Genomic DNA, 19,159 nt, shown 5'->3' on the forward strand with positions numbered 1-19,159 from the left:
TTTTTTTGGCCAGAGGGAAGAGTGCCACCTACTGGCCACCCACCAACACCACCACTTCCAGCAGCAACCTAGTTTTCCAAGGAGGTCTCCCATCCAAGTACTAACCAGGCCCACACCTGCTTAGCTTCAGTAATTCAGCTAAGACAAGGTATCCATTGGTCTGGCTGCTGGCGTATATAGCAGAAAGCCCCAAATAAAATGTTTACACACTGTATGCTCCATCGCGATGTGGTTGTGGCTAAAATAATTATTAGATTAGCTTAATGTATTTTTACATTTGCCGTAGTATTGTCGATGGGTTTAATTAATAAAACATCAAGTATTTGGGGGGCCTTGTCGTGGAAAAGTTTGGGAACCCCTGGCCTAGATATGTCTAACGTGCTTCGTAGTATACCCCACTGGTATTGTTTCCTCCTCTCCCTCTACCGTGTACTGTACATAACCTTGACTTTTCCAGTCCTCTAGACCTTTTAACCAATCATCATTCCCATCATCTTCCTCCATTATACTATCCAGACCCAGTCACAAATCAGATTATGCCAAACCGCCAAATGAAAAAACAACAACAACAACAAAAAAAAAAAAATGAAAACAAGAAAAGAAAATATCTCTTGGAGATACAAACAAACCGCCACTCCACACTCCACTCGCTTGCTTCTATTTCCGGAATAATACAACATTGTGTGATTGGTGTCATAACCTCGTAACTGACTTACAGAGTAATAAACTTTTTTCCGAAATCAATGCTAAAGTGACGTAATAAGCATACAGCCAGAGCGGGTGAAAGCGTCAGTAGGGGTTAAGTCATTGAGAGACCTCAGACCCATTAGACCAGCCTCAGACGTGTCCAGGAAGTGACGTCAATTCCGGAAATAAGTACATAATTTACTTTACTCTTTATGGAGAATACAGCTGGAAAAAACGTGTTTTCTTTTACAGTTCATGGAAAAAATAGTCACATTAGGTAGAAGCTTTTTATTATTATTCGTAATTCACATTTATTTATTAAATAATCGATCGCGACTGACTGTCCACGAGATCTGCCAGTCAGCTGGAAGGAGCTCGTGATTCACGCATAGGGACTCACGGCAGATACTGCGCGAAATTTTGGTTTATGGCTAACGTTTAGGTGTCCTTCCTATTCATTAACATGAACATGATGACTGACTAAATAAATGACTATGATGTTTAATAAACCATTGTAGGCATACAAGTTATCATTATATCACATCAATTAAGTGTTTTCTGTAGGCTAGGCTACTGTGTGACATGCTTTAGGCTACAGCATATAAATCAACAATAGGCTATCAACACGTTTGCAGTATCACTGTTGCAGAAATCACATACAAGAAGGCATCCTCTTGATTGTTTGTACATTTTTGCACATTCCAACATAAGGAAGCAGCATGAGGAAACTTGTCGTTTTTCTGCCTTATTTTCTAACTAATTTTTACGAGTCTGCAGTATCACTGAGTACAGCTGTTACAAGAGGGTCTGGCGTCCCTTTATTATGATGCACTTCCTGCGACGCGGTCATTCGTCTCTAAATGACTTAACTCCCTCTCTGTCTATGTGTAAAACTAGCGACAGTAAAGAAAATTCCAATATGGCCGCCATTCGCAAAACCTTCAAAATAAAAGTCAGAACATATTCATTAATTTTTCAATGAAAAAGTAATGAATATGTTTTTAAAATATTTTCAAATATTTTAAAATATTAATTTAAAACTGTATTGTGTTACTAAATGGAAAGTAAAGTTAGAAAATAATTAAATAAGACATTTAAATCAAAAATACACCTTAGAATGCTATATTTTTTCTACACCAATATAATTAAACTGTGTGGCTGATAAAAAAAATAAAGCTGTGCATATTTAAAAGGGGGGTGAAATGGAATCCTTATAACATGTACTTTCAGAATACATATAGATATTTATACCAAATTCGCCTTTATAGGTACCAGGCCATACTAACTCTGTACCGAGTCATATATTATAGGCCTGTCATTGGCACACTGTTCAACTTCAAATTGTGTGGCTGTGAAAACAATAAGTTGTGCATATGTAAAAGTGGGGTGAATTGAAATCCTTATAACATGTACTTTCAGAATATATATAGATGTTTATACCAAATTCGCCTTTGTAGGTACCAGGCCATACTAACTCTGTACCGAGTCATATACTATGTCTACCATTGACATGCACTGTTGAACTTCAAATTGTGTGGCTGTGAAAACAATAAGTTGTGCATATGTAAAAGGGGGGTGAAATGAAATCCTTATAACATGTACTTTCAGAATATATATAGATATTTATACCAAGTTCACCTTTGTGAGTACCAGGCCATACTAAGTGTGTACCGAGTCATATACTGTATTATAGGCCTGTCATTAGCACACCATTGAACTTCAAATTGTGTGGCTGTGAAAACAATAAGTTGTGCATATGTAAAAGAGGGGTGAAATGGAATCCTTATAACATGTACTTTCAGAATATATATAGATGTTTATACCAAATTCGCCTTTGTAGGTACCAGGCCATACTAACTCTGTACCGAGTCATATACTATGTCTACCATTGACATACACTGTTGAACTTCAAATTGTGTGGCTGTGAAAACAATAAGTTGTGCATATGGATAGATAGATAGATAGATAGATAGATAGATACAATTCAAGGGTCTCAGTAGCATACAGACATAACACACAACATGCACTTACAACAGAAATGGTAAACATTAGTATAGTATAAACATATAACTAAACTCCACTGTACAATAATGACAGTAGAAGATAAGATAAGAAACTAACAAAACTAAATACTAAATACACTATATAAGTTAAATTAAGAAAGTCCAATGTGCTTGAGGGTGATCAAGCATAAGACGCTTGTAGTGACAGGGCCAGGACTGGTGAGGTGCTAAAGGGAGTGAGTGTCATGGTGAAGGTGCAAACAGTAGTCCAACCATAGTCCTTAGTTGTGTGTGCCTGGCAAGGTGCTCAAGAGAGTGGGTGTCATGGTGAAGGTGCAAAAAGGTGCAAAAAGTAGTCCAACATTAGTCCAACAGTGCAACAGTAAGGTCTAGAGACCAGCATAAATAATATAGACAAATAGGAGAGTAAAGTGTAATGTAGACAAGGTAAAATAAAAAACTATTTCAGTGCAAGAACAGGTTGAGGTAACAGTGTAGCAGTAAAACAGTAGTGAAAACATTAGGCTGTGTACAATAGTAAAACAGTAGTAAAACAGTAGTAAGCAGTAGTGGGCAGTCATTACTCAAAAAACATGGACATGGAGAGGGTGGAGAGGCAGACAGACTAAGCAGAGAAGTCTATCTCTCCTCTTCCCTTTAGTGAGGCATTGAACAGTTCAATGGCCCTAGGAACAAATGACTTCCTCAGCCTTTCAGTTGTGCATGGCAGTGAGCGAAGTCTCCAGCTGATCAAGCTCTGTTGGTTTTTGATAGTGCAAAAAAAATGCAAAAAAATATGTAAAAGTGGGGTGAAATGAAATCCTTATAACATGTACTTTCAGAATATATATAGATGTTTATACCAAGTTCGCCCTTTGTAGGTACCAGGCCATACCAGGCCCATTACATCTTACACTCAACACAGTTTTATTTACAAGTATTCACTGGCATCCCTTTTGGTATCTCTCTCAGAAAAACCTTTTATACAGTTGTTAAGTTTTGATTGTGTTTCAGACAAATAAACAGAAATTGCAAACTTAATACAACTTAATCCCGTATTCTTTTTAGTTGAATACTGTGTGGAGACCACTGAACAGATTAATATATGCCGTTTATATGAGGAACAACACATATTTAACTAGATGTACCGCATAGCTGTACAAAATATGACCGCCGCTCAGTTCTGTACATCCGTTCCGCGATAATAAATCACACTTCAATTTGTCTCCATCTTTTACTCCATCCCCCACTCTTGAAACTTTTGTGTATGCTTGTTTGGCATGCCTGTGTGTGTGTGTGCGGCTGCACAGAAAGTAGCCTTCTGGCGCTGAAAAGGTGAATAGATTGTAGAATAGCCAAAGAAGTTGTAGCATTGTTATAAAACCTTTAAAATCTCTAAACAATCACAAGTAGGGCAGTTCATCACAGTTCATCCATTGCAACTGGATTGATGAAAGGTCACTTACACCTGTAGGCTACATTGTATTTGGGAAAAGCAAAAGGTATCAGCATATATGTTATATTTTTATTTATTTATTTATTAATAAACAAAAACATCTCTGTCAGTTCCATGCTGTTTTCAAAAGCTATCAAAAACAAACGTAATTTTTGGATGGATGGATTTTTTGTGAATGTTTCTTCTTCTACATAAGATTTTAGTCATCTTTAGTTCATGTGATACTTTATTGTCAATGCACAAATTAAGTAACAGTAGTCTGAAACGTTATTGTCAATGCACAAATTAAGTAACAGTAGTCTGAAACGAAATGCTGTTTTACATCTAACCAGTGGTGCAAATAACTGACATGTCCAAATGGGCCTTGTTTTTCCAACCAACTTTTAACTTCCAACAAAATTACGTCTCACTGCAATGATGCGCCATCTAGTGGACAAACGACTATGTATCGCTAATACTGGAAATGCAGCCATGATGATGATATGATGAATATTTGGCTTTCTTTTAATCCTACTGAATTTGTAATTATGTATCGGCCGTTCTAATACCGATAGTATGTGCGTGCCTGTGTGTGTGTGCATGTGTATATGTGTGCACCACCATCTACAGGCCAATGAGTGTACAGTCACTAAATGTACACATAACCTCCATTTTTTTAAACCCCCCCATGGATGAAATTCTACGAAACTTGGCATACCCCCAGAGAATGCCAGGTCAATCATACACATAACATTTGGTGCAGTTCTGAACATCTTAACTGAAGATAGGGGCGATTAAAGCAGAATGATATTGCATTTTCATTTTTTACCTAGTGGGGCTACATACCCACCAAATTTCATGTGCACCGGTGTTTCGGTGTCCCGGGTATCGTTGACCAAAAATTCAGGAAGTAGATGACGGGGAAAAAAAAAAAAAAAACTTTGACAATCATTATATGACTGCTTCGCTAGCGGCGGTCATAATAAACAGTGTGGTAGTCATGAACCATTTGAAATTCAAGAATGGATTCCTCAAGGAGATGTTAACTTGCCTCCAAATATGACAGAGAAGGATATGAACGTGATTAGAAGTAGTGAATGGCTAGATGATAAAATAATAGACCTTTATATGAAAATGCTCCAAGCAAAACTGACAACAAATGACATTGTAATGGTCCCATCGACATTTATAAGTCAGTGTTTAAAAAGTATATTTTGCCCTGACATCAATGTATTACCAAAAATATATAAGCCTGAAAATAATTGGTGGCGCTACCACACAGTAGTGATTCCAGTACATTTTAACAACATGCATTGGGCTGTTATGATTTTGGAGCTGAGGGAACAACACCCCCAAAATAATTAAATAACTGTAACAGCAAAAGTCTTTGATTCAATCAAAACATTTGATTATGAAATGATAAAAATAATGCCAACATTGCAGAGATACCTATTGTTACAGTATCTAGCGATCCATGGGAAGCTGGTGAATCTTGTATTTAGATATGAATTTTATAATAAATGCCCAACATTTATAAAACAGTCTGATAGCATAAACTGTGGAGTGTATGTTTGTTTTTTTGTTAAATCTTTCCTTTTTCAAACAAATTTAAACAAATTTTGCAGTAGCAATATGCGGAGGATTTTAGAGTATGAATTAAGTCACCAGGTGATACTGTAATATTTTTCCTGGATATATTGGGGTTTGCATTTAACATGTATTTATTTATTTATTTATGGATAAATATGTATTATTGTAATTATAATATATAACTTATACTTATTCATAATATTTATTGGAGAATTGTGCAATATTTGATGTCGGACAATGTGCAATATTCAAACTGTGGCCATTTGCAATATGTGTTGTGTGTGTGTGTGTGTGTGTGTGTGTGTGTGTGTGTGTGTGTGTGTGTGTGTGATAATTGTGTGTGTTGTGTTTAATGTTGACATTGTGTGAATATTGCAGTGTTTTGCACTGGCTCCTGCTGAGGTCCTTGTAAAATGCACACCCCTGCTGTCACTAAGGTAATGTATGTGCATGTGTATGTATGTGTATTTATTTATTTATTATTGTCCTTATTTATGTTATGTCCTTGTGAAGTTTTTCTGTCATTGTTTACCATTGTTTATTTGTCCAAGAAAAAGTTTGCACCCCCTTACTTACTTGAACAGTAGTAGAGGAAGTTATAAAGGGATACATTATAGAACATTTCATGAAGGGGCATGGAAACTTTATCATGTATAATTGTCATTTATCAGTGTTTCCCATACATTGACTTATTTGTGGCGGCCCACCACAATATCAACATTAACCACCACACAATGATTTTCCAGGTTGTACTAAATTGTGCTTAAATCTGGTTCATCATAATCATGCTACGCTAATTTGTTAAAAACTGTTGAATTCAAGTTAAAGGCACACTATGCAGGTTTTTTAGCTTAATATGCAAGTTTTTTAGCTTCATTTACCTTCATTTACCAGCTTCAGAGTCATTGGAATGGTTATATGACTTTTTTCGGGTTGAATGGTGGCCGTCTCGCTTCCCCCTAGCGCCTGTGAGCAGCCTTGGCGTTGTTCAGAGTCTCCTGCACAGACTCAGCTAGCTGTTCAATGACGGACTCTGCAGGGGCCAAACCCACAGGTGCAGGGCACCTGGGTTCGGATGCCAGATCTGCCCGTCTGCTTGTGACAGAAGATCCGCCCGGCCGGGTAACTGCCATGGCTGACCCCGCAGGAGCCGGAGAAGGTCTGGGAACCAAGGCCTCGCTGGCCACCGTGGAACAACCAGCAGAACTGTGTGTTGGCCCTCCCTGATCCTCCGTAGGACCTGAGGTACAAGAGGGGATGGAGGAAAAGCGTACAACAAGCCTGTCTGGCCTGTCAAGCCTGTCAGGCCAGTCTTGTGACAGAGCATCCAGGCCCAAACTGCCTCCCTGTCCCACGAGAGAGTACCACTCTGGGCAGTGAGTCGTTTCTGCCGACGCAAACAGGTCCACTTGTGCAGTCCCATACTGAGCCCAGACCTGGCTGACCACCTCTGGGTTCAATCTCCATTCCCCGGGAGTGGCCCGGTCCTGGAGAGAATGTCGGCCGCCCTGTTCTCCACGCTTGGAACGTGTACTGCCCTCACTGAAGCCAGACGCGGCCATGCCCATGACAGCAACTCCTCCGCCACCTGGAGGCACCGCCAGGACCTCGTGCCGCCTTGGTGATTGACATGATACACCGCCGAGGTGCTGTCTGACCTCACCAGAACATGTTGGCTTCGCAACCCTGGCAGGAACCTCTGCAGGGCGAGATGGATGGCCTTCAGCTCGAGGACGTTGATGTGCTCTGACGTCCAGGAGGGAGGCCACACGCCCCTCGCTGACAGCCCTTCCCAGACAGCTCCCCAGCCTGTCAGAGAAGCGTCTGTCAAGATGACTTGCCTCTTGTGAGGAAGGCCCCCCAGTGGAACACCCTGGAGTAAGAACCTCCTGTCCCTCCAAGGACGCAGGGCTCGGATGCAAGCAGGAGACACCCGCAACTTCACATGCCTGTCGTCTCTCGGGTGGAGCTGAAAGGCATTGAACCAACACTGCAGGGGGCGTGCCTTCAGCAGGCCCAATGGCAGTACCGCAGCTGCCGCGGCCATTAAGCCCAACAGCCTCTGGACTTTGTGGGCGGTGACCAGTCTGCCCAGCCGAAAGCCTGTCAGCTGCCCAGCCGAAGGTCCTGGACAGCTGGGAAGGGCAATCGACGGGCAGCCCCGGATCCCTAGGCAGGACCGCCACCGTGGCCTGCACCTCTGCCTGCGCCCCGTCGAGGTCTTTGCTGTCCTCTGGGCCAGGGAGTTGGGGCTGAGCTCTGGTCTGGTGCACGAAAGCGCCGGTCCCGTGGGGCAGCATAGTTGATACTTACCTGTGGTGTTCGGGCGGGCTGCCACCGCCCATACTCACCTGATGCTGCCCTGTGGGGAACCGGAGCCCGCCTGTGGCACACACGCTGACCAGTTTCTCTAGAAGCGCCAGCCTGTTCCACTCTGTCCAGCACCCCCTGGGAGTCTGGATGGAACACATGCCCAGGCACCACGGGGAGACCTAACAGGTCTGTCCTGATGGCATCAGGGAGAGAGGTTTGGGCAAGCCACACCTGTCTACGGCACAGCACCGCAGAGGCCATAGCACTCCCCACATCACGCGTCAGCTGGGAGTGGGCTGACAGTGCGGTATCCACCAGGGCCCTTGCATCATGGTCCTCCGGGCTCATCGTTTTTCGCAGAGCCGCCAGAGTGATAGCCAGGGCGTTGCCCATACGGGCTGCCCGTGCTGATGCGTCAAAGCAGTGACTGATGAGACGGTCCGTCTTGGCACACTCCTTACGCGGGCAGCGTGGATTGGGAGATGCATTGGCAGGCCCCAGGGAAGTCCAGGCGGCGATGGACTGCTCGACCGGTGGCATATCCCCTAGCCCTGAGTCGGCCGGATAGGCAGCCTTTGCCAGCTGACGGCAACCTGGATTGAATTGGGGGCGCTGTAGCGACTTACCCCATGCCGTCCGCAGCGCCTTCGTGTAATCCACTGCCACGGGTATACAGGGTGGTGGGCTGCTGTGCGAGACGCCTTCCCAGACGCCCCCAAGGGAAGCCATGTCTGGCATAGGGGCCTGAAGACCCAGGATCTTGGAGGCACTCAACACCCGTGACATCAAGGAGCCGACGGGGACCTCCCCTGGCACCGTGGATTCATCAGTTGGCTCCACCATGTCTGAATGTAGCTAATCCAGGAGGCCGTCCCCGCTTACGTCATCGATCGTAGAACGAGGGGCATGGAGCGACAGCACATCCACATCACCCAGATCAACATCCGCACCATGGCTCTCAGGCCTGGATGGGGAGAGACCTTCCTGGCCAGGGGGCAGAGAAGGGGATGACGTGCCCTGGAGACCCTTCAGCCTGTCCATTCTCCTAGCTAGAGCCTGGAGAGCTGAGAGAATCTGTGCCATTACCCTCAGTCATGGCAGCTGGAGCCGAGCGCTTAGCAGGTCCAGGGACCTCCACCTGATCATGCCTGGAAGGGGACTCATGTTGCCGTTTACGCTTGTGCGTATGCTTACGGCCATGCCTATGAGAGTGGGATGGTCGGTCGGGTGAGCGCCGCCTGTCCTGTCCACGCACGTGGCCACATGCCTGGTCAGCCCGGCGGAGCCGTTCCTCCCTAGGAAGGTCACAGGCTGCGCTGCAGGGGCTGTCGACATCCTCCAGGAGGTGGGCGGCCCCAAGGCAAGCGGGACACTCTCTATACCCGTCATTGGGGGCCATCGTGGCCCTACAGATTCTGCAGTAGTGTACCGCCATAGCCTACCACAGAAAAACACAATGCAATACAACACAATACAATACAATAAGGCACTTACCTTGGCCGTACAACGCACTGGGTCTGCAAGCAGCAGCCCGTAAAGAGATACAGCAGTGGTGTAATACAGTACACGGGTGGCCTGAAGCAGCGTGCGGACACGCTTAGCAGGCTCACACTGGCCCAGCTAGCTGCGGACAGCAGCGACGGGGGTACACAACAGATACACAAAGAAGGCGGCCACCAGTGTACGCGCCGACGTACACCAGTGGACAACTGGAGAAAAGACACACAGCAGCCTGCACCTCGTGCAAGACTGCACCTAGCAGACACAAACAGCTAAACTTACCTTTTGCAAGTAGCCTAGCACACAACAACAAAGCTAACAAGAAGCACACAGTAACATTAGCGCCTAAGCGGCCGAGCACATACGCACTGATCAGGCCCACACAGGTTCCGGCTGCCAGAGCAGTAAACAGAAATAATAACGGTGGCCCACGCCGGTGCGCGAACGCACCCAGCAGGCTCACACCAAGCCCAACTAGCCGCGAACAGCCAGATAAGGTACACAGTAGTTAACAAACAACAACCCGGAAACTTGGCACACACAAAAGGAAAATAACACTGAAACGGCGGCCAGCAGCAGTGCGCGAACGCAGACAGCAGGCTCACACTAGCCCCTCCGCCGTGCGGTATGGGGTGAACTCAGGAAAGGCGTCAACAAGTTAAACAAAGTTAAACGAAGTTTCCTGAAAAAAACACAGGTTACTGCCACATGCAGACTAACAAACACAGGGAAACACTGTTTATGTACTTTTTTACTGTCTTTTATTACTTTTTATTTATATATGTGTTTTACTAACCTTGTCCTCTGTCTTGTCCTGTCATACTAACATCCCACTTGTGGCCTGTACCTTGACGTGGTGAGTGGGCTTTCAACTAAACAGGCCTATCTTCCTGAACACTCATCTGTTTTTCTCTTTTAATCTTTCAGTCCTATACAGTGCAACCAGAAAGTTTTCAGACCCTTTCAAGTTTTACACATTTTGTTATGTTTTTCTCATAAATCTACACACAATACTCCAGAAAAAAACAGGTGTTTTAAGTGTTTTGTAAATGTATAATAAATAAAAGATTGAAATATATAATTTACATAAGTATTCAGACTCTTTGTTATGATGCTTGTAATTGAGCTCTGGTGCATCCTCATCTATCAATGGTCCTTGAGATGCTTCTACAACTTGTATGTCAAAGTGAAAACCAAGCCACAAGACACAAAGACAATTGTTTGCATATGCAGGCCATTTATTTTTAATTCTATATTTGTACATATTTCTTTTTGTAAATATTTGAACATTACACATGTATTTCTGTATCTGTTTTGGTGCCTTCAATTTGGTTTTACATACGCATCTATTTGGTTTTACAACCATATCGTATTTCCTGAAATAACATGTTATAAGGATTCCATTTTACCCCCCTTTTAAATATTCACAAGTTATTATTTTCACAGCCACACAATTTCAAGTTCAACAGTATGTGGCAATGATAGGCCTGGTATGTGACTTGGTACAGACTTAGCATGGCCTGGTACCTACAGTACAAAGGTGAACTTGGTATAAATATCTATATTTATTATATGGCTCTTCACAATGCTAGTAGAAAGCTCCATTGACTTGAATGGGATTTCCCAAAGTTCTATGGCCTGGTACCTACAAAGGCGAATTTGGTATAAACATCTATATATATTCTGAAAGTACATGTTATAAGGATTCCATTTCACCCCCCTTTTAAATATGCACAGCTTTATTTTTTTATCAGCCACACAGTTTAATTATATTGGTGTAGAAACAATATAGCATTCTGGTGTATTTTTGATTTAAATGTCTTATTTAATTATTTTCTAACTTTACTTTCCATTTAGTAACACAATACAGTTTTAAATTAATATTTTTAAAACATATTCATTACTTTTTTCATTGAAAAATTAATGAATATGTTCTGACTTTTATTTTGAAGGATTCGCGAATGGCGGCCATATTGGAATTTTCTTTACTGTCACTGTCATAAAAACAACAAGAAGAAGGAAGTGGGGAAATAAGAAAATGGCTTTTTTGAACAGGAGTTGTCGGGCAGCATATAGGAAATGTTTGGCTGCGAAGCTAAGTGAGGACTCAAAGGTGTCCCTACAACTTTCACCTTGGCCATGCAGTTATTTTGACGAGCCTGTTCACATGGAAGTCACCGGACTCCCCCCTGAGCAATCTGTGGAGTTGCGATCCAAACTTACAGACAGCAAAGGCGTTTCCTTCGAAGCATTTGCCACTTTTTGTTCTGACAAAAACGGACACATCGACTTGGGTAGATGTCCATCGATGGGTGGGAGCTACAGTGGAATTGATTCTATGGGGTTGTTTTCGTTGATGCGACCACTTGTTCCACACAGTACGCTAACCAAGAGGGATGTGTCAGCGCCACTGTCAGTTGACATTGAGGTGATATGCGATGGACAGGTTGTTGCCCAAGAAACCCTTGAGAGGCGATTCATGGCTGATGGTGTGCAAAACTTTCCCTTGGAAGGTGGCAATATAAGAGGTTCACTGTTTGTGCCACCTGGTCAGTCTGAAGGATTTTTTCTCTTGCAGTTATGTAATATGCAAATTAGGTATGTTAGGCCTACCAGAAGTTCAAACATTACATTTTTCTAAGGGCTTCCATAGCATAGCATAGCCTAGGCTACTTAACATGTTTTCTAGAAATGCTTATTAATAGGCGTTTTAGCGCAGAATGACTTTAACAGATTGTAAGAACAGTAAATACCATAAACACCATCGAGGTTTCAGGAAAAACTGAAATGTGTGTCAAATTCCAACAGCTAACCAAACGGAACAGAGGAATTCCTAGGAAAGGGGTCAAGTTAGCCTTCTGGTCAATCAAACAAAACAAATCAGTTTTGATTCTAACCAGATATGGTTAACCAGTAATGATTCTAACCAGATTTAAGCACAATTTAGTACAACCAGGAAAATCATTGTGTGGTGGTCAATGTTGATATTGTGGTGGGCCGCCACAAATAAGTCAATGTATGGAAAACACTGGAATACATTTTATTTAGACAGGATACAGAAATGCTACCATCTTATCTGAGCCTGAGCTCATTTAAAATGGACTGATGTAAAGTGGAAAAGGGACCTGTGGTTAGACCAATCAAAATGTGCAATTCCTTTTGGAAATCATAGAGTCCTATCAGGGCTAAAGAGGAAAGGGACTATTCAACTATCCAACTTGTTATAATGCTTATTTCAAAACCCAGCATCCATGATGGTGTGGAGGTGCATTAGAGCCTATGGCATGAGCATTTTGCAATTCTGAATGATGAACACAGGTTTTAAGGAACATACTGTATACTGTCATCCAGACAACGTCTTTTCAGGGAAGACTTTGAATATTTGAAGAAAATAATAATAATAATAATAATAATAATAAAAATTAACATAATTCTGCACATATTTAAAGTAGCCCGAGTGCTAAAATGTCCTGTCTGCAGTCCAGACCTGTTTATGGGTGTATGATGGAATGTAAAACATGATTTAAAAAGTCCCCAGATTGTTGATCCTATATCGGGCAGGAATGGGACCACATTTCATTCTCAAAACTCTAGCAATTGGTCTGGTCTCAGTTCCTAAACATTCATAGAATTGTTGAACACAGTGGTAAAAATGCCCCTGTCCCAACTTTTTTAAGACATGTTGCTGGCATTTAATTAAAAATGAACATATTTTCCCCAAAAATCAATACAATTTCTCTCCTTCAACAGTTGATATGTTGCCTTTGAACTATTCTCAAATAAATATTGGGTTGACATGATTTGTAAATCATAGCATTCTTTTTTTTATTCACATTTTACAAAGCGTCCCAACTTTTTCGGGTTGTATATCAGGCAGGAATATTTCATCCAAAAATTGTCAAAAGCTGTTGAATTCATGTTATTTCCTATTTTTACAGAATCTCGTATATTAAGACCAGCGCCTTGTGCATGATTTAGCCTAACTGACAAGTCTTTCTTTTCACAGGACCTGGTCCGTTCCCTGCCATTCTGGACATACCCCACATAGGTGGTGCTTTGACAGAATTACGAGCAAGCCTATTAGCCAATAAAGGTTATGTGGTCATGGCTTTGGCATATCAGGGTTATCAGGATTTGCCCAAAGTTTTGAGGAAGCTTGACTTGGAGTACTTGGAGGAAGCCGTGGCATTCTTGAGGGCTCACCCCAAGGTTAGTGTCGGAAGGATACTGAATCTAACATTTTTCATTTAACAACGTTCTTGTTTATCACAGTGTGCATTTTTCCAAAGACATTGAAAGAAAGTGAACAAAAATATAAATCTAAAGCTTTTCCAGATAATACAGTGTTAAAGGTCAATGTGAGTGCAACAAGCTGACTCACTAGCTTAGGACCTCAAACTTCTTTCACATGTGACACAAATCAAAAAATAAAGTCTTAAATCCAATATTTCTGATTCTGATTCTTTATATAATGTCAACTGAGATGATACAATTTAAAACTTAAATTCAAATACATTTTAAAATGAAATGTGATGGTCAAAAGACTGTGATGCTCCAGGGCTTCTGTATCACACAAACTATTTAAATATTTAGCCGAGCTTACATATTCATGTTATTTTTTCTATCTCTACACAAGCCTACAAAAACTTGCGTACATATTAGAAAATGAACTTACATTTCTGCAAAATATATTTTTCATAAACATATTCAATTATTGCACAGAAATGGTTCTAACAGTCAAAATGTTTTTGTTTTGCAGAAGATTTCTATCAATGGCATAACAATGTTCTTCATTTCAACTGCATGTCATTTCTCTCAATCATTTCTTTAATAAAAAAAAATTCTCAGGTAAAGGGACCAGGCATAGGGATCCTCTCCATCTCCAAGGGTGGGGATCTAGCACTTGCAATGTCAGCATTGCTTCCTGGGATCTCTGCAACTGTCTCCATCAATGGATGTAATGCTGCCACTGCCTTTCCCATCCATTACAAAGGCACGGTGATCCCCCCTCTCAACATCGACACGGGCAAAATAATCCTCAGAAAGGATGGACTTCTGGATGTAAGGGACGGCCTTCCAGATCCTATGCTGGAAGAGAACCGGAACTCTGTGATTCCCATTGAGCGTGCCAGCTGCCACTTCCTGTTTGTGGCCGCTGAAGACGACAGGAACTGGAACAGCCTTTTATTCAGTGAACAGGCTGCTCAACGACTCCGGGACCACGGGAAAGACAACTATGAGCTGGTGCGGTACCCGAAGGCAGGTCACTTCCTGAATGTTCCCTACATGCCCCACTGCCCCTCCAGTTTCCATCCAGTAGCAGGCTCTGTGGTGGCATTTGGAGGGGAACCCAAGGCTCATGCTGAGGCCCAGGTTGATCTATGGAAGAGGGTCCAGCAGTTTTTCAGAAGGCATTTAAATAATGATCATTCCGAATGGAAAGCCATGCTGTAGTGTGTTTTATAGTGTGTATAGTAAATGTTGTTTGGCTTGGTAAAGGCTTGGTAATTGCACATGACTGTATGGATTCATTTGAGTGTCATACATTTGAGTGTATGTGACATTCTTACATTGACATTTACATTTAGTCATTTAACTGAGACTTTTATCCAAGGTGACTTAAAACAAAATGGTGGTGGTTACTGAGGTTCCCCCTTCACTGTGAAGTGCTTCACTTGTGAAAAGCGCTATATAAATGTAATGTGTTGTTGTTAAAACAATCAAGGTACAGTGTTACAAGCAGTGTTGTATAAAGTACTAGAAAGCAATACTTGAGTAAAAGTACCGTAAAGTATCGTACTAGAAAAAGACTTTGGTAGAAGTGAAAGTTACCTTTTAGAATATTACTTAAGTAAAAGTCTTAAAGTATCTGATATATACTGTACTTAAGTATCAAAAGTAATTTTCTGATATGTAATGTACTTAAGTATTTGAAGTAAAAGTAAAAAGCAAGCGGTTTTATTTTGAACTTTTATTGTGAACTTTATTTTGGCTTTCTTATAGTAAAGCATAAAGCATATTCAGGGTTCCCATATCTTCTTTCAAAGAAAAAAACAGAAACATAAATTTCACTTTTGTATGAACTTCAGGTAAAAATGAAAAATAAATAACTTATTTATTTAAAAAAAAAAAAAAAAATGACCTGCTGGTAGGGAGAACATTTTGTTCATGTGGTATGGGCATTTCTAGGGCTTACTCCCCAGGTCACCATCTCACTCTCACACACAGGCCACCAATGTCCAGCAGCTACTAATATGCCAGTCATTAGTTGAAACTGAAAAGGTGTCTGTTCATCTTCAAAAGAAGCTGGTTTTCAAAGTTGCCAGAATTCAGTGCCCAGGAGTTTCAGGCCCAAGACCGGCCCACGTTTTCCATAGTGGTGGAAATTGGTAGCCTAGAAATCTAGACGCGCCCCTAGGGACAACAAATTACATTTGCTGCCAGGGCTAGTCTAGCAACTCTCCGTTGGCTTGTGAGCTCCAGAAATCGAAACTCAATCAGGCCAATGAAATCGTGTATAGATTCGTTAGGTGGGCTTAACATAATGATTGATGGCAGAGTTGCAACGGTTTGGCTTGAATTCCCTGCTACTTGAAAACAAATAAGATGAATGTTGCTGTTGGCGAACAGTTTGAACTAGCCAACTAGCTCCGCTGGTGGGAAACGCATGGGACTCATAGCGCTGCCGCTATTGCGTGCAGAGGGAATTTGAAAGACAACTGATTATCCCGCCCCTCGGACTGAGCACTGCGAACGGTGAGTGCCCAGACCCTACATTTTAATGTGGGTCTGGCTCGTCAGGCTAGGAAATTGGATAAATGAAGCAACATTTCAGCTCTTACTATCCTGTAGTTTTTATTAGTACCATGGTTCAACAAATGTGTAAAGGTTATATAATAATTCACTTCAACTGAGAAGTTAACAAAAAATATTCCACTAGGCTATTCCACAAGTTAACAAAAACAGATAGAAAGAAAGCCTTTGAAATGTAGCCTATCCCACGCTTCCACAAAGAGGCATATTGAACTAATGTTTAGGCTACATGTTTTTTGCATGGGTAGGCTAGGCTATATTGTTGTTTGGTGATTTAGCCTACTCCTTTACTACACCCTCTTCTGAGCAAACAAGGCATATAGGTTTATCATGTAGGGTAATTGCTCTTTCTTACATTAAATAACTTTAATTTATCCTCTCTACTTGTCCCTGTAGTCATGGCCTCCTCATCACTAATTTCGGGCTCATCATTTTCAGTGGTCGACTGGTTGATCTGCTGCTCAGTCTCTCCTGGCCTCTTTCTACCATCCATCCTTCCTGACGCTTGTGTCTACTGTAGGGCCTGCTCGGCTATCTGTATCTGAGAAAACCTTTTGGAAAAGACGGGCTATATGGACCCAACCAACTCTTTTTGGGAGGGGAGAACTCCCTCACGTAGGCTACAACCCATGCAGAGGCATTGCATTTGTGCCATGCACAGAATGCAGAACGTGTACAATTTTAAGAAAAGATATACTAACGTGACAAATGTCAATATTTTTTTCCTCAACAGGCCCAAAAGTTAAGCGGCCCACCGGGAATTCTCCCGATTATCCACCCCGGGCCTGATTCAGTCTTACTCTTCTTGGACTGAAGTCAAGTCCTGCGATGCTAAATAGCCTTTAACAGGCCGCTGAGGCAGGTAGCGGAGTGTTTAGCTTCACAGAAAGCTGCCAATGTACAGGATGAAACATTTCTTGCAAATACGGCCACAGGTGTATGATGTTATCTTCACCGCTACCCTGTTCACCGAGTTCACCACTATCGTTGGGGTGGTCGTCTATGATAACGGGAGGTCCTCCAGTAGGTGCTCGTGCTTCCATGGCGGTTTCAGTTGTGCGTCCTCCTCCTTCAGCAACAAACAAGCGCTGAAATAGAGTGCGCAGCGTGCGGAGCGTGCGTAATGTAATCTAGGAGCAGTGATTCGCCAAACCTCCCTTATTGCAGTCGCACATGTTACCGGCCTCAGACCTAGGGGAATCTGGGCAGGTACAAGACCACAGGCTGGATAGCACTGTGGGTTGAAAAGAAGTGGAGATACAGAAATTATGTCTTTCTCAAGCACTGGACGTTTATTTCTGAGTAAAAAATCATTCAAGAGAGCAATAACAGATAGGCCTAGCACACACTATGGCACTGGACATATTCCAAAACATACAATTATAAAATATACTATAATAATATAATATATCAATATAATATAAACATTGAAATACCTCTTGATATTATAAACCATAGTTTCAAACATTACTAATATAATAAATGTAATCAATAGACCAATATAGAAAGCATTGGCATATATAATATACAATACAAAACACTTTACCTAGATAGTATGAAATAGACAGTGGTATACCTTTATAATATATCCAATATGCTTCAACAAATAACACTATACATCAAATGACATTGTATGTAAACCATACAATGTCCTAATACATTCCAGTATAGGCTACATATACACAGGCTACTTGGCTATCTTGTTATCAATTAATTCTTCAAAGTGAACACCCATAAAATAACAACGGTTATATTGGGTTACCTTCATCAAATACATTAACAACATTTTCATTAATCAAATACTTAGAATACTATACGATAATAATATAAAAACTACCATTGAAACTGTTCATGTGACTGTCATAACTATTCACCAGCACAACGCATCGGTCTGCCGTTTGCGTGTGTCTACATGCACGCGCACACCAACTGACAACACTGGCGGCAACGTACATTGAGAACCTGACAGGCTCTGGCTAACAAGATATACTAGCAAATTAGAATGGAGCACAACTAAACCAAACAAAAGTACAAAGTACTGAGAAACTTAACATACATGTTACATACACTTAAACATTAAAATACTGACGTTCACTCGACGCTATACCTGTTTTATAGTTCATACAGAAAGACGAGAGAACGGAAGCTGAACTGACGGTAGCTTGCTAACTTAATCTAGCTTCTGCTAGCTCGCTAGCTACAGTATAAAGAAAATACTTCTAAACATTCTAAATCACATTTCTACACATGACATGACTTTTTACACTACACAAACGTACTGGTGAAATACTCTTTTGATACATATTAACAGAAATTGGAAAGGTTTAAAAATATACCTGTGGGTTGAAAAGAAGTGGAGATACAGAAATTATGTCTTTCTCAAGCACTGGACGTTTATTTCTGAGTGCTCGAGCTACCGTCTCCACGGCAACCCACTACGGTAAAGCAGTGTAACATCGCCATCTACTGGCATGAAGTGAAATACATGGGAATGTTATCTTAAATGTAATAAAACAAAAAAATAGGAGGGGGTAACTGTTTAATTAAACTAATATAAGAGGCCATTTTCTCTACCCATTACACTCTCCCCTACTTTAAAAGATGTCTCCTGACATCCAGAACTAAACTGGACTACTGGCTACAGTGGTACTCACAGACTATCGGTCAGGACGTCAAGTAAGTACGGTCTTCAGGAGTCATCAGTCTGAACAGGAAGTAAGCCAGTATGTCAGTCACAGGTAAGTAGTATGGAGGTAAGGTTCTATGTCAATGTCAGTGTCTTTCATGTCCTGGTCAATGTCAGTTCTACTATACATCC

At 41.7% G+C, this 19,159-nt stretch overlaps 1 protein-coding gene across 2 annotated transcripts; it reads left to right on the forward strand.

Moving 5' to 3' along the window:
• Positions 1-11,509: 11,509 nt before the first annotated feature.
• LOC121712033 (putative acyl-coenzyme A thioesterase 6) lies at positions 11,510-15,346 on the forward strand. Of its 2 annotated transcripts, none has more exons than XM_042095956.1 (3): positions 11,510-12,077; positions 13,535-13,737; positions 14,377-15,346. In XM_042095956.1, exons 1-3 carry the CDS (start codon positions 11,567-11,569, stop codon positions 14,980-14,982), a joined length of 1,320 nt encoding a protein of 439 aa, XP_041951890.1. In that variant the 5' UTR covers positions 11,510-11,566; the 3' UTR covers positions 14,983-15,346. The 2 variants fall into 2 exon arrangements, with proteins under 2 accessions (XP_041951890.1, XP_041951891.1); XM_042095957.1 differs by having other exon boundaries at positions 12,009-12,126.
• Positions 15,347-19,159: the final 3,813 nt, after the last annotated feature.

The sequence above is a fragment of the Alosa sapidissima genome, chromosome 6 (assembly GCF_018492685.1).
Source record: "Alosa sapidissima isolate fAloSap1 chromosome 6, fAloSap1.pri, whole genome shotgun sequence".
Taxonomy (NCBI): domain Eukaryota; kingdom Metazoa; phylum Chordata; class Actinopteri; order Clupeiformes; family Clupeidae; genus Alosa; species Alosa sapidissima.

Excerpts from the sequence above, each read along its gene's own strand:
- LOC121712033 (XM_042095956.1), top strand. The coding sequence starts at position 11,567 with ATGGCTTTTTTGAACAGGAGTTGTCGGGCAGCATATAGGAAATGTTTG. Across the intron at positions 12,078-13,534 it reads TTCACTGTTTGTGCCACCTG|GACCTGGTCCGTTCCCTGCC; the intron begins GTCAGTCTGAAG and ends TTCTTTTCACAG. Across the intron at positions 13,738-14,376 it reads TCTTGAGGGCTCACCCCAAG|GTAAAGGGACCAGGCATAGG; the intron begins GTTAGTGTCGGA and ends AAAAATTCTCAG.